Source organism: Seriola dumerili, unplaced genomic scaffold, assembly GCF_002260705.1.
Source record: "Seriola dumerili isolate Sdu_G_001 unplaced genomic scaffold, Sdu_1.0 BDQW01000388.1, whole genome shotgun sequence".
Lineage (NCBI taxonomy): Eukaryota > Metazoa > Chordata > Actinopteri > Carangiformes > Carangidae > Seriola > Seriola dumerili.
Genome location: NW_019174643.1, coordinates 680,858 through 696,007, shown reverse-complemented (window position 1 = coordinate 696,007; position 15,150 = coordinate 680,858). Strand labels below are relative to the sequence as shown.

At 42.7% G+C, this 15,150-nt stretch overlaps 1 protein-coding gene across 1 annotated transcript in view; it reads left to right on the top strand.

Moving 5' to 3' along the window:
• Positions 1 to 867: 867 nt before the first annotated feature.
• Positions 868 to 15,150, top strand: part of frmd7 (FERM domain containing 7) — a 20,554-nt gene continuing 6,271 nt past the window's right edge. Inside the window, exons 1-7 of the mRNA XM_022761107.1 lie at positions 868 to 996; positions 4,703 to 4,807; positions 4,918 to 4,960; positions 5,434 to 5,512; positions 5,628 to 5,725; positions 5,874 to 5,988; positions 6,121 to 6,268. Coding sequence (XP_022616828.1) covers positions 868 to 996; positions 4,703 to 4,807; positions 4,918 to 4,960; positions 5,434 to 5,512; positions 5,628 to 5,725; positions 5,874 to 5,988; positions 6,121 to 6,268 — 717 coding nt within the window. The remainder of the gene's footprint in view (positions 997 to 4,702; positions 4,808 to 4,917; positions 4,961 to 5,433; positions 5,513 to 5,627; positions 5,726 to 5,873; positions 5,989 to 6,120; positions 6,269 to 15,150) is intronic.

The window sequence follows — 15,150 nt, the reverse complement described above, 5'->3', positions numbered from 1 at the left end:
AGAGACAAAGAAAAGAAAATGTGACCAACATTTTACATGTTTGTCATCCCAGACACACACACACACACACACACACACACACTAAGTGCTCAGTCCGTGCTGGAGGCTAGTGGAGGCATTGCACTACTAGCCTACTTTAGGACAGGCCACTTCTCTAAAAGTATCCAGCCACCGTGAAATTCATATTATTCCCATGGAGGACACACACACACACACACACACACACACACACACACACACACACACACACACACACACACACACACACACACACACCACATATTGAGTGTATACAGTCCTGTCCGTGCTGCCAGCTCATAGAAAACACACCGTGTGTGAGGAAAGGAAACTACAGACATCTGACGTCTGTAGTTTAAATCTACATCCTTCTGACATAAACATGTCATGTATGTGTAATATAGTAACTGTAGTATTATATAGTATTATAGTACATGGTATAGTTCAGTAGTATTATAGTAGTTCAGTATAGTAACTGTAGTATTATATTATTTTATCATGTATTATTACATTATGTAGTATTCTTATAGTCAGTGTCTCAGTGGTCAGTTCCGTTTCAGTGTCTGGAAACAACGTCAGCGTGCCATTACGCATCTGGAGAGCGCGCGCTCCAGCGGCAGCCAGATCCCCGGAGGAGGAGGAGGAGGAGGATGAAGAGGATGCTGATGGTGCTGAAGAGCGCGTGAAGCAGTTCTCTTGGCGTGCCGCTGCCTCTTGAGGATTTCCTCTGTGGATGATGGATGTGATGGAGGATTACAGCTGTTCTTCTTCCTCCTGAGAGAGAGAGGGAGAGAGAGAGAGGGAGGTAGAGAGGGAGAGAGAGAGAGAGAGAGGGAGAGAGAGGTAGAGATGGGGGACCGTGACCAGCGGACCCGGAGACTCGGGAGTCTCACGACCAAGTCCCGGGTCTCCAAGGAGACGAAGCTCCGGCTGCGCGTGATCTTTCTGGATGACAGCGAGCGCACGTTCGAGGTGGAGGTGAGTCCATCAACAGCTGGATGAGTTAGTTTTTAAAAACCGTTTTGTTTTTTTTGTTGTTTTTTTCTTTGCGTTTATTTCGCTGCACGTGTGCGTCATGTCCTCACGTGTGGCGCAGTGAAATATATATTTATGATTGAGTTCTTTTCTCTTTTCACTGATAAGTCTTTGTGTTAAATATCGCGTGTGAGTGTGCAGCACATCTCCACGTGCTAGATGCACAATAACAGTAGAAACTCACCTGGAATGACTTGAACGGCTTCAACGACACAACAACCTTCAGTCCAACAACTTCAGACTGTGACTCTGAACATCCGGAGTCATGTGGAGCAGCTCAGCCTCAGTGTTTCAGTCTCACAGTTAAATATAGCCCGCAGCTATAAACACAAGTGAGTCCAAACGGTGGATTAGCCTGTGACTCATTCATCACTGAAGGTTGGATTTCTCCCACATCCACAGCTGCTATCTTGATTTTTCAATGCCAGTAATTCTTGAAACCTAGCTAATCTTTTTATTTATTTATTTTTTAAGGCCTACACTGTGACACTGTGACACTGAAACTAATCATCTGAAAGCTTTAGATTTAATACCTGAGTTATGTTTGTTGGCTGATTTCTTAATGTCACTAACATCCCCATCCATCCATCCATCCATCCATCCTCACAGAGACTAAGGTGACACGCAACCTGAGGTCAGGGAGCCCCTAAATATAATTTTCTGAAAGATTGCAATGCATGCTGGGACCGACTGCAGCCCTGATGCACGTAGAGCCGAACCGATCAGTCGAAACCAGAGAAAATTATTATTTATTAATTACTGTTTCTATCAGACTGAACCAGATGAGCCTCCCAGATGTTGCTATTTGCTGCTTTTCTTTGACTCAGAGTTTTGAACCGTTTGTTTTTCAAAAAGTCGCTTTTGGCTTCAGGAAACTGATAAATTCTCTGATAAATCAATGGAAATGATCATTATCTGCAGCCACAGATAAATTCATCCACATTTAAAAGAAGCAAACACACCGAACAACTTCCCGACTCTGCAGCTTCTGTATCAGATCAACGATCAAACGTTCATCATTTCATTTTCAGTCAGAGGTTGTTTCATTCAACAGATAGAAATCCTAAATGTCTGATTTTCTAATAATCGATCACAAAATAAACTATAAATATAATTTTAAAAAATATTACAATGTATTATGGGTGAAATAAACCACCTTAACATTAAAGCCTGTATAATATCAGCTGTAGGACTGTTGAACCAGGCGTTCATGTTATTGTGTCCACTCCTGCTTTTCTTCCCAACACTGCGACAGAAGGGAAAAGATTCACAAACAGCGGAAGAAAACGAAATTAAAACCTTCGTGTGGATTTTTAGGATTTTTTACTTTTCATCTTTCTAGAATCCAAACAGTTTGCGGAGACGGTCCAGCTGCCGAACAGCTGCGCGAGGTGTGTGTAAACAGCTGGAACCGGGAAACGTAAACACTCTGCTGTCTATGAACTTGTCATGTGCTCCACTATCCAGGTCAGCAGCGGCAGAGTGACGGGCCTCAGCACGGTGACGTGACGTCGCCCACCGGCCAGTAACGCAATCTAAAAAGAGACTTCTCAGTGTGTGTGTGTGTGTGTGTGTGTGTGTGTGTGTGTGTGACTTGCAGTATTGTGTTAGCAAAGTAGCTCCATTTTCCACGCCCATGCTTTCTCTGTCGGTTTCCCAGCGGCCTCTGGGACATTAGCAGCATCTTTAGAAGAGGAGGAGAGAGAGAGAGAGAGAGAGAGACAGAGAGAGAGAGAGAGAGAGAGAGAGAGATGAAGGACGAAAGAATAAAAGAAAGAAAGAAAAAAAGGATGAATGAATGAATCGATGGATGAGAGCAAAAATAAACTGTGATAAATACAGTGTGTGTGGTGAACAGAGGAGGTAATAAGTGATATAAAAACAGGTTTCCAGTCGCCTCGGCGTGTTCTCTCCTCTGACCCCGATCTTCAAACCTCCGGGGCAAAACCCCAATTAATGATCAGAGAAGAAGAAAAGATGGACGGACTGATGTAAAGAGAGTGGACAGACGCATCGTGTGCATGAAGGAATGAGAAGTAAAAATCTATACTCCTGTTTATTTGATGGAAATACACTTTTCAGACGCAGTGAGCTGAAGTTGTGTTTTAAGTGAAACCTCTTAAAGGGACAGTGCAGGTTTTTCTGACGTGAGGTCGCGTCAGGTGATTGTACATGGTCAGTGTGTTACCTGCTGTAGATTTGGTGAGGAGCTGCTGTGGAGAGGAACAAACAGGAAAAACACATCAGTCAAAGTGTTCGCTTTTATTTTGAATATTTATCATTTCCTGTGGAACTACATCTTCTCAACCACTGAACGACCGTATTCCTACGCACAAAAGTAGTAAATTTCTGACTTTGGCGCCGCCCAGTGGTTGCATTAAACAATGACGCAGGCTGCTACTTAATTAAAAGATTAAAAAATTACATGCATGAAAAATATCAGCAGCGTTCAGGTGGGAAACACCATCAACAGGTAGTGAATCCTAAAATAAACTTTAGTTAGTTTGATTTATTTTATTATTTTAAATATAATATTCCAACAGGAAGTAGATTTAGTGGCTTTATGTTCTTTAAAATGCATCATTTATATTCTTTAATGTAATAAATTAAGATTTTCCCACAAAAACCGTCGTATTTTCACTTTGCGATTTTATCTTTTAGTTTAACAAACTGTTTTATTCCATCATAAACACTGTCCTGTCTCCCAGGTGTGCAGGTATTGACGACACGTGCACATCAGGGTCACCACACATACACGTGGCTCAGGTTACTCTTACATATAAACAGATTTTTATCTATTTAAAATGAATTTCTGCAGAAAACACTTCAGATAAAAGTTGAAGCCGACTTCTCTTCGTGACTCCGTGTGGTTTGAGAGGTCTGTCGTCATCGAGCACCGTGGACAATAAAGTTTCATTCCGCTCAATTTTACCCTGTTCCGCTCCGATGAAACTAACTGCGCTGTTGTTGTTGTTCAGTGTGCCGCCGTTTGTTTCCCCTAATCACAGGTTAGGCCTCTGTTCTCTTTATAATGGGTTACAGCTGCTCTGTCCCTCCCCTTCCTCCCTCACCCTCTCACCCTCTCACCCTCTCTCTCTTCCTCATGACAAGTTAATGAGGGACGCCCAGTGGCCACCACCAGGGCGGTAAACACCGGCTAGCAGACAGCAAACACTAAAAAAAACCCCCAATGCACACACACATCCTCAGTGATTAGACAGAGGAGATCATCCTGAACTGGATAATCTTGTAAGTTCTTGTTAACTCACTAATAAAGTTTTATTTCGTGGTTAACGTGCAGGTGTTGTATAAAATAATACTCCATTTATCTTTGGGAAAAAAACACATTAAAAAGAAAATCATAATCTTAATGAGCTGGAGCCGAAGGCAGCACGTTACCCACTAAACACCATGAACACCGAAGCTCGTGTCTCCTATAACAGTGAACGCAGCATCACTAAGAGACGATTCATTATGCAAAGTTCTGGAGAACCGAAGTAACTGAGTTGGAGAACATTTAACCGGAGTCCCCAGAGTGTCCCTGGGCTCCAGTTTTAAGAGATTCTCAATTAAAAAAAATCCAATTATCCCATCTCACCCCCCCCTTTAATTCTCTCTCTCTCTCTCTCTCTCTCTCTCTCTCTCTCAGCAAAAGGTTTTAGGAGGCGACTTCTTCAACAAAGTGTGTGGTCATCTGAAGCTGCTGGAGAAGGAATACTTCGGACTGGAGTTCAGACACCACAGCGGCAACTACGTGAGAAACACACTGAATATTTTAATATTCTCACACACCGACTCAGTATATAAATATATAAATATATATATAAATATAAATATATCTGTTTTATGTGGAACACGTTGCAGGTTTGGTTGGAGCTGCTGAAGCCGCTGGCCAAACAGATTAAATGTAAGTATTCAGGAAACTCAACAAAAACATTAATACAACAGGATCCTCCTTCATCTTTTGAGTCATGACTCTGTCACATCTGAACACACACACGATACACACATATTTAGATTCACTGCGACTTAAACTCCTCGTTCATATCATCGTCCCTGATGTCCATTATAAATAAACGTTCAGAAAACTCCAGAACTTAAAGTTTTCCTCAGCATCAGACTAATCCATCAGTGGCTTCAGTGTGAACGGGAAACTGCTAATAGCTAATTCACCACACTTTTAATGGCCGCTCGTTTGCCAAAATGTAAACAAATACAGGCCTGAAGTTGCAGCCCACGTCTTCATTAACTGACTCCGGTGGGTTTAATGACCGCGTGGACAGGGAGATGATTTATTCTTCTCAGTTTATTTTTTAACTGATAACTATCTGAACACCTTATTAAAAAAAAAAAGGGCTTCTCGTCTTTCCTCTCCGTCAGACAGCAGCGACCTTTTCTTCAGGTTTATAGTCAAGTTCTTCCCACCAGACCCGGGTCAGCTGAAGAGAGGCCTCACCAGGTAACAGCGTCTGTATCCGTCTGTTGTTTTTATTACAATCATATAAACCCTCCTCTGATGCACATCTATTTATATACGTGTGTGTGTGTGTGTGTGTGTGTGTGTGTGTGTGTAGGTATCTTTTTGCCCTACAGATAAAGCAGGACTTGTCTAACGGCAGTCTCACCTGTAATGACAACAGCGCCGCCCTGCTGGTCTCTCACATATTACAGTGTAAGGATAAAAATAACAGCTTCAAAGTTCGTGTTTGTCATTAGGATTTAAATCTAAGTCAGTAGAAATAATTTGATCATAGAAATTAACTTTAATCAAACGAGAAAAGAGAAAAGAATGAGCATGTGTGTGTGTGTGTGTGTTACAGCAGAGCTAGGGGACTACGACGAGGAGCTGGACTGTCACCATTTAGAGATGAAGCAGTACGTCCCCAACCAGGAATATCTCGACCACAAGATCATCAAGTTCCACAAGAAACACAGGTAAACGCAGGAAGTGCGCGGGCGGTCCGACCTGAACGCGATGCAGGGACGTGCTGCCTCTAGGAAATGTTTGCGGCATGAATATAACGTCATATTAGGGATGTGTAATAGCCTGCATTTGTCTCTCTGTAGAGGCGTGTCTCCGGCAGACTCGGACATCCACCTGCTGGAGGTGGCGAGGAAGCTGGACATGTACGGGATCAGGCCTCACCCGGCCCACGACGGAGAGGGGATGAGGATCAACCTGGCCGTCACGCACTCGGGAGTACTGGTCTTTCAGGTAGTGACGTTGACGGGTCTTAACCTTCTCTCACACAATGATAACTAGCTCAGAGCGCTCGCTAACACGCCACTGCTCCGCCAGGAGGAGGCGCTCCTGGGATGTTTGACAATCCACAGCTCGCATTGCTGAGGCTTTTTCTTAGATTTGCAGCAGTAGAGCTGAATTTGTTGTACAGGTCTGAGGGATTTTCTCTGCTGGTATGTTGAATTTTTATCCTCTTGTTTTGCACTGAAAACACACATTTGTTTTCCCCCCTCTGTGTTTTCCAGGGAAAACTAAAATCAACACCTTTGGCTGGGCGAATCCGCAAGCTGAGCTTCAACGCAAACATTTCCTCATCAAACTACACGACAAAGTCGGGGTGAGGACCTGCTGACCGGGGGGCAGATAACCAGTGTTTCAACCGTGTGTTGTGTGTAATGTTTTAACCGAAGTGTTGTGTATGTCCATCCAGCCGTCGTGTAAGGACACACTGGAGCTTTCCATGGCCAGTCGCGAGTATGTAAATCGTTCTGGAAGATGTCGTGGGTACCGACGCTTCTTCCGCCTGGCCGAGGAACCGAAGGCGGTGCACAAAACGCTGCTGTCCTGTAAAGGCTCCAGCTTCAGATACAGGTGTGTTGCACTTTGTGTTTTTGTTCTTGTGACCGCGACTGGGCGTGGTTGCCTCATTTTCTTTCTCACTCTCTACGTATATAAAGAGTTTTAGCGTTTAGTGTCAGTTGGCGGACGTGGACGCAGAAACAGCTGCTGGAGTGTATGGGATAGGGGGAAAGAAGCCCTCACATTTTGAGAGGTGGAAGGAAATCCATCAATACAATCAGACGAAAGACAGAAGATAGATTTTTATCATCTATATATGTAATATTTATATGTGTGTGTGTGTGTGTGTGTGTGTGTCTTCTTCTAGGACTTATTGTCAGTCGGACTTCGATCCAGACAGTGTCGATCGTCTCCTGATCTCCTCACGACGTCTCCAAACAAGTAATAAAAGCTTCCATTCCACAGATTCACCACACGTGCAGATATATATGTATATTTCTTGGATTCAAAACAAGACATTTGATGATGTCATCTTGATACAGTTAATTGAATTAATTGAGGAAATTGTCTAATGCTCGTGTCTTACCTCCTCAGCTGTACGAGCACTCGCATCCTTCCCTCGGTCGAGCCGTGCTTTGGCGGTCCGCAGTGAGGACGAGTTGGACCCACATCACGGAGGCATAGACGACATGGAACTCGGAGGAGGCGGGGCTAAACGAAGCCGATCGTCTGTCGAGGTTGCCCGGGGGTCCGCCCTTTTACTCAATGTCACTCCCTCTCTCCTTCTCTCCACCAATCAACCGCCTCTCCGAAGATGAGATCGGCCTCGATCCGTGATGGAGGACATGAGGGGCGCAGCATCGGGGCGCAGCGCCAGGCCCAAAGGTTTAGCCGGGGTTTACGGCAACCGCGACGTCGACCCAATCCCCAGCCGCACCCGGACGCCGCACAGCAGTTGGTTCTTCTTTTACCCAAAACAGTCCTGCCTACCAGTACCACCCCCATCCTGCCAACGTTCCATTGCTGGTTCCTCGCCGCTCAACCGACACCCCTACTTGACGGACTATGTTGCCGTTTCTTCCCTGGAGCGTTTCCCGCACGCAAGGAGGCGGGATTATGTGACAATGGATAGCATAGCGCGGCCATCTTTCCTACCCGCTGGCCACGACTCCGCCGTCTCTTTCGCCAATCAGGAGGACCCTCCGCCCCTCTGGCTCAGGAGGGCTGGGATTGGCCAGGGTTTACCAGCCAGGAAGCAACGGAGCGAGGCTCTTGGGGCGTCGGACATAACCGAGGCGGGGCATTACAGCGACGACTCCAACTTCCTCCCGGGGCTGCTCGCCGCGTAGCAGAGCCAACCAGATGTCAAGTTCCACCTCTCAAGGAGTTCAAACCCCGCCTTCAAACCCGCCTCCGAGTTTTCGTCCCCTTGGTTATACCCCCACCATGACACGCCCCTAGACCCACCTTACCTCCCGCAAACTCCTCCCTCTGCCGAACGCCGCCACCTCGCTCTGCATGTTCGGAGGAACCTCTGGGAGCCTACAGCGACTCGGACCCGGAGGTTTTCTACCCATGACTACTGCCCGCCACCCCAACTTGCGGGACAGGTGGCGCGGTCCGCTGGACTGGCCAGGATGAGGTTTTTCCTCCGGGAGCCTCCAACTGGATGAGGAGGAGGAAGAAGAGGAGGAGGAGGAGGAGGAGGACGCGGAGCAGCGAAAGAGAAAGCGACAAAGGACTTAAAGGAGACGAGCTAGGGAGAACAAAAGAGAAGACAAGCGACGGAGAGTAAGCTGCTGCAAAGATCACAGAAGTCACACTGTAGACGGGGATGAAAACGTTTTACAACATGGAAACGGTGCAAAGGTTCATGATGTGATCACATTCAAAACTGGAGCGACCACAAGGGAGTCGACTAAACAAGACGATGGTGATAAATGTGTTGGGTTTGTAATGTAAGAGAGGTGCGTCGTTGTTGGAGGTTTACTGGCAGATGAAATGTACTGTTTTTTGCCTTGTTTTGGTTAAAACCTCAGCCTCTGGAAATTAACACCCAATAGCCACATTATGGGGTTCAAATGTAATCAAATTTTGAGTATTAATGAACCGGAACAATCATGTCTAAGTAGCACTTCTAGCCAAACAAGGTCAAACAAGCCGAACTAGCCTCACTGTAGCAATAGAGGGTGTTTTGCTGCACCGGTTACTTTAATTTTTACTGACACCAAGAAGCATGGCGGCATGGGGGTTTTAAAGCTGTTGTTGTAGGAAAATCAGGTTGTTAACCAGGGACCTGGTTTCCAACCCATCACCACGGTCACGAGCTTTGGCTTTAGCGCTCGAGCAGAGCTTCTTCTCCCTCATGGTGAAAGTGGTACAGTCTTTGCGTTTCAGACGTCTGATCCGGGGTTATACCTGAGGGTAGACCAGAACGTACTGGAGAGATTATATATCTACCTGGCCGAGGGAATGCCTCGGGAAAAGGTTACAGAGGAGAGGAACATCTGACTACCTCGCTTAGCCAGCCTCTTGCGTAAATGAATGATGGATGGATGGATCGGTTGGTTTCTCTGTAGCTCTCGCTGTAGGATCAATCTGGTATGAATAACATCGCTAACAATAAAATTAAAAATAGGTAGGATGTGGCGAAGAAGAAACGATGGTCAGAGTGAAACTCAGAAAGGTGACAATCAACCAACGGCACAAGCTACAAAATAATTTACTTGTAATTTACTTTCATTTCCAACTCGCCCTGTAGTGGAAATGTATTAAATCCACTTGACACACTGTTTAAATAACTTTAAAAGACTTTAATTAAAAGAACATATTGACGTGTCCTCTCAGTGGACAGCTTCATAGGGTTGGGAAACTTATCCTGGGTGATGTAGTTGGGTAATGTATTTGTTATTCCTGTATTGAGGATAATACGAATGGTTTCTTGTGAATTCTGTAGAAAATGTGAACTGAAAGACTTTTTTTTTTGTTTATTATATAAAAGCTGAATTTGGTGAATAAAGGATATATACAACATATTGTGATCAAATTAACAACATTTACAAAATTAAATTCATCTGTTCTTTTTTAACTTCTTTTAAAATGATGATACCGTCACCGTCATGACATTGAGTAAAGAAAGAAGCTGATGAACAGAGTTTCTCATCAAACTTAAATATTTATTCATAAAACTCTAAGTCCCGCTACAAAAAAAAAAAAAAAGTAAAATTCTTACATCTTTCATTTTACATTTCCCCCTCGACAAGTACTTAAACTGTGTCCCTTATGATATATAAAAAGACCAAAAATATACAATGACAAGTTTATAGTGTCTTTGGTACAAACTTTCGTTAATACCTTTGATTACAGCTCCCTTCATGCTTCTCTGAAAAAAAGGACCTGTGCTACTTTCCGAAAAAAAAATCTAACACATCAAGAATTATGTTTAAAAACACATCAACATCCAGACACAAGTTGGAGAAAAAAAACAGGGGCTTCTCAACGTTTTCCCAAACTCGATTGCTATAATGGAAAAAAGACGCAGATTTTTCACAAGCGAGCGCGGACGTATTTGTGCCTCGTGAGCAGATCTTTCCAGAAATCTCAATTTAACCAGAATTGTTTTGGAAAAACTCACATCCCAAAAGCACAAACTTTTTCCAGTAAAATTACTTTCAAGACTCAAAGCAACAACGCAGAATTCGCCATTTTCTACCATTTTGATGCTAAACGCTTGTGCACATGCTACCGGTTGGCAGCCATTTTGAAGATTTTAAATTGTAATTTTATCTTAAACTAGTTTATTACCATGAGGAATATACAGTTAAATTACGTTAGTTACTTTGTGAACAGCTAGGCTAGCTAATTTGACAGTTAAATCCTACTAGCTAGCTAGCTAGCTAAACCGGTTAAGCAAAGCTACTAGCTGCCTATCCCGTAAATGTCTTGTAGCTCCCTTAAAATTGGAAACTTGGAAGTAAAAATGTTTCTGGAATTCAGAAAGTGTGTACCATTTTAAGATAAGTTTTTCTCCTTCAATGTTCAAAATAGTTAACGTACGAAAATCGTGAGTAAAACTGGCGCATCTGCTTTTCAATGTTTTCATTACTGTAAAAATCAGAGTGAAAATGACTAAATTTAACCTTGAAAACTGAATTTTTTACATCTGAAAGAACAGATATGAAGTGAAATTGTTGGGCAAGGGAACTGTAATCAAAAGCATCACTGACGACAACAAGACAAATTCCAATATGGCAATATAACTGGTGTGAAGTGCTACTTAAACAGAGAAATATACAAAGTCAGGGGCAAGGCCATGACAACAACGCATACCAACCTGCTGATGGACAAGAAACCTCTCTAATATATTATTTGTGGATGGTTTTCAACTAAAAACATCTCCATTAAAAAAAAAAAAAAAAAAGTGTTTTCTTTTAGAAAATGATTAAGGCACATACGGAGTTAAGGAAGATTACTTATGATTAAGTCTGAGAAAATGGCTCTGCTTCATTTTAAACAAATTTCAAAACACGTGATTACCAAAAAAAAAAAAAAAAAAAACCAAACCAAACAAAAAAAAAAAAGCCAAAGAAAGAAAATAGCGGAGAAGTTTCATTGGACCCTAAAAACGGAAATGAAAAACACAAAAGTTCCAACTGACAACCGGGGTCGTACTTTCAATATATTCAACAAGTGCAGCTGCCTTTTGAATTCTGGGGAGAAAAAAGGTTTTTCCAAACCAGCAGCAGTGTACATATATGTATATTATATAATATAATATATTAGTGTATTATTTAATTAAGTAGTGTGTGTGTATGTGTGTGCGTGTAATTTGCAAGTGTGTGAGTGTGTGTGTGTGGTGTTGGTGTGTACAGCGAGGAGAACATCGGGCACAGCAAATCTCCTCTGATTCCAATCATCCAGGCAGCGTCACCGGTACGGAGACCACCAGGTCTCTCTTTCATTTTCCTCCTCCGTCCATCTCTCCGTCCTTCAGTGGTCCGTAGGAACTGACGGCAGAGAAACCAGGCGGAGGGGGAGAGAGAGAAGAGAGAGAGGGAGAGAGAGAGAGAAGAGACGTTAGAGAGAGAGAAAGAGGAGAGAGCAGAGAGAGAGGAGAGAGAAGAGGAGAGGAAGACTTATTTGGTAAAACAAATGATCTGAAGGACGAAGACACCATCTTTTCTGATCAATACTATAGGATGAGCGCTTGTTGTTGAGTTTCATTATTTCCACACGCACCCTGGAAAACCAACCAGTTTACCAGAGCTGAAAATATTAGTTGATTATTGATAGTTTTAGTCAATAATAAAGCGAAAAAAAATTAATTTTTTTTTTAAAGTTTTCACAAGTTTCCCTAACGTCAGTGAACGCAACATCTTTGGATTTTTCTGACTGTTGTCAAACAAAACAAGAGTTAGATGATGCTTATTTGGCTTTCAGGAATTAAAGACAAAACATTTTTCATTATTACACTGACATTTTATACCACTGAAACAATTCACGTATACAAGATTAATAACTGCCAGATGTTATTGACTCAATGAAATCCTTCTTTGATGGAATAACGACCTTCAACAAAATAAAGCAGTCCGTGTGAAGAAGCGAGAAGGGACAAACAAGACACGGAGAGAAAAGGGAAACCGATGAACGTACTTCTGGTACCCTTGGCATATGTGCGTGACATCCTGTCCGTGACTTCCTGGACACACCTCCTCAGCCAATACGGATGTTGCGTTCCAGCTCCTCGATGGCTGGCGCTGCTCAGAGTGCTCCTTGTGCTGGCCTGTTCAACTGCGGAAAGAAGTCAGTCGTTTTTTTATTCATATACAAAAAGGGCCGTGAAAAGAGAAAACGGTTTTTAAAGTCACACTCTGGTTATTTCTGATTTGGTTTTTTTTTGGGTGAATTCCCCAGAAAAAAGACTTAAGGGCTTTTATATATTTAATGTCTCGCTATAAAGTTTTCTATATAGACGTCATCACACAGAGTCTGTGTACTGACTCTCGGTGACACAGGAGAGATGAACGGGTGGTCAGACTGGCAGATTTACTCAGTGGGATTCCTGACCTGCTTCGGATGACGAAGGAGGAGAGAAGGATGAAGAGGAGGAGAGGTAAGGAGAAGAGGGAAAGAAAGGTGAGGGTTTTTTCATTCAGTGCAATTTCTATAACAGCGAAAATGTAAACAAGGTTATCTTTTCATTTTTAAAACCTCACACGTGTTCCTTCCTTAATTTTGTTCAATACAGACGGAATAAAAAACTGTTTTTCCCACAGTTTTTTAACTTTGACATTTCTACAACCTTTCCTTGAACTTAGGACAAATTTAACATACTTTAATGTAGTTTAACAACACAGCAAGCATCAGATGTTAAGGTTGATTTCTTGTTCCTCATAACTCCTCAAAACAGCGCTGTATTTTTTTTCTGTTTCCAAACGAGAAATCACACCATGCAGATGCTTTACTGACCGTCTCCGTTGAGACTTCCTGCCCTCGAGCGAGTCTTCTATTACGGACGAATGGTTGAAGGACCATTCGGGAAAGACCTCGCTGTTCTCCTTATTGCTGGGACTCACTCACACAACACACACACAACAAACACACAACGACCATATATCAGTATCGTCGGCTCACGTTTATATCACTCCTGAGAACGGTGGCGTCGTACAGATTTAGCAGTTGCTGGCAATTTTGGACATAAACGCATCTGATCCTCCGTCTGGAGAAGATAGATTTACAAAAGTGAGATTGGGATCTGCATTACTTGTGGTGTAAATCTATATTGTATTTTAAGTTATTGACTGCTGTAATAGAATTCATCAGAAATATTCATATTTTATTTGCATTTCCAAAAGATTTATGTGGAATTACATTTAACGTGCGGTCCTGGTATTATTTGCTTATACACACACACAGCAATATTTTAATTAAGTGCTGCAGTCAGATCCAATGAGAGACTAAATAATATCTTTACCATCATCAGTTAAAACAAACAAGCCAAAGAGTTGCTGGCCATAAGTAAGAAAATCACTGTCTTAAGAGGTATATAGAGAAGCTGCTGTTCGTAGTGCCCCTCCAATAACTTTCCACTCCTGAACCTTGTCAATCAACTCACTGAGGTTTTTAAGGACGTCTTCTTACAGTGTTTGGGACGGATGAACCCTGGTGTTTAGGGAGGCTCCTTGGCCGGTGGGACGCTGCAGGGAAAAGAAGAGGATGTTCATATGCAGAGGAGAGGAACAGACAACGGCCACCAGGGGGCAGCAAGAGCACCAACCGAAAATTTCAAAACACAGGGGTAAGGTGGAGGGCTGGGTTAAAAATGGATGACCACGTGGGGCTTGCAAAAACAACCTATCTTAGAGATAAAAGACAAACCTGTATGAAGTTTCCCATAACTCAACATAAGTTTACAAAAGGCTCAACAAGATTGACAGAGGAAAAAGAATAAAAAAAGTTACTTTAAAGCTCAAAAAAATGTCAATAAAGTAGGAAAATCAAATTATCTTAACAAACAACAAACAACAACTGTGTAGTAAGTCCAACTACAAAAACAACTGTGATTCAGATCCTTTAGGTTAAGTCACAGTTTTTATTATCAAATGGGTGGAAAAATACTCTAATGAGTTCAAGTGGCATCAAATATTCAAAATGGCACTTGAAATCTCAAAAAGTAAAAGAATCAGTTTGACAGTGTAAAAGCGTTTTACTTGGCCTGGAGCTAATCGACGTGGAGCTGCTTTAAAAATAAAACTTTAAAAAACGTTCTGCTGGCACACAAAAAGTCTTTTCATGATTCGGGGACTTTTGTGGCTCTTGGTGAATTATTTTTTACCATCTTTTGGTGCATCTAAAGTAAATGGAAGTCACAATGACGCGTTCAGAGGGGAGAACCTCAGCGTCAGAGAGGTTGAGAACCTAGTTAAAGGCTTTAATGATGGATTGTATTCATTAAACATTCATCTAAAGGTTCAAGATTTTCAAAGTGCAGATAGCTTTTAGTTTAGTTTGTTTTACTTTTTAACATTTTATCACAATTTAAATACAGGAGCATGCGTTTAAAATGATCCACTTCAATACAGGAGCTTCCCTGACAGGCTGTGTGTGTGTGTGTGTTTGTGTGTGTGTGTGTGTGTGTGTGCGTGTTGTGTGTGTGTGTCGTGTGGTGTGTGTTGTGTGTGTGTGTGTGTGTCTCTTACGCAGGCAGGGTCTTTGTTGAGACAGGCTCGGTGAACTCTTTGGGAAGCTCTTGGAGTAAATCCTCCGGGGTCAGCGTCCCGGAGGCGGAAGACTTGGGATGGTGGAACAGAACTCGCATCGGATGCATGTCGGTTCGG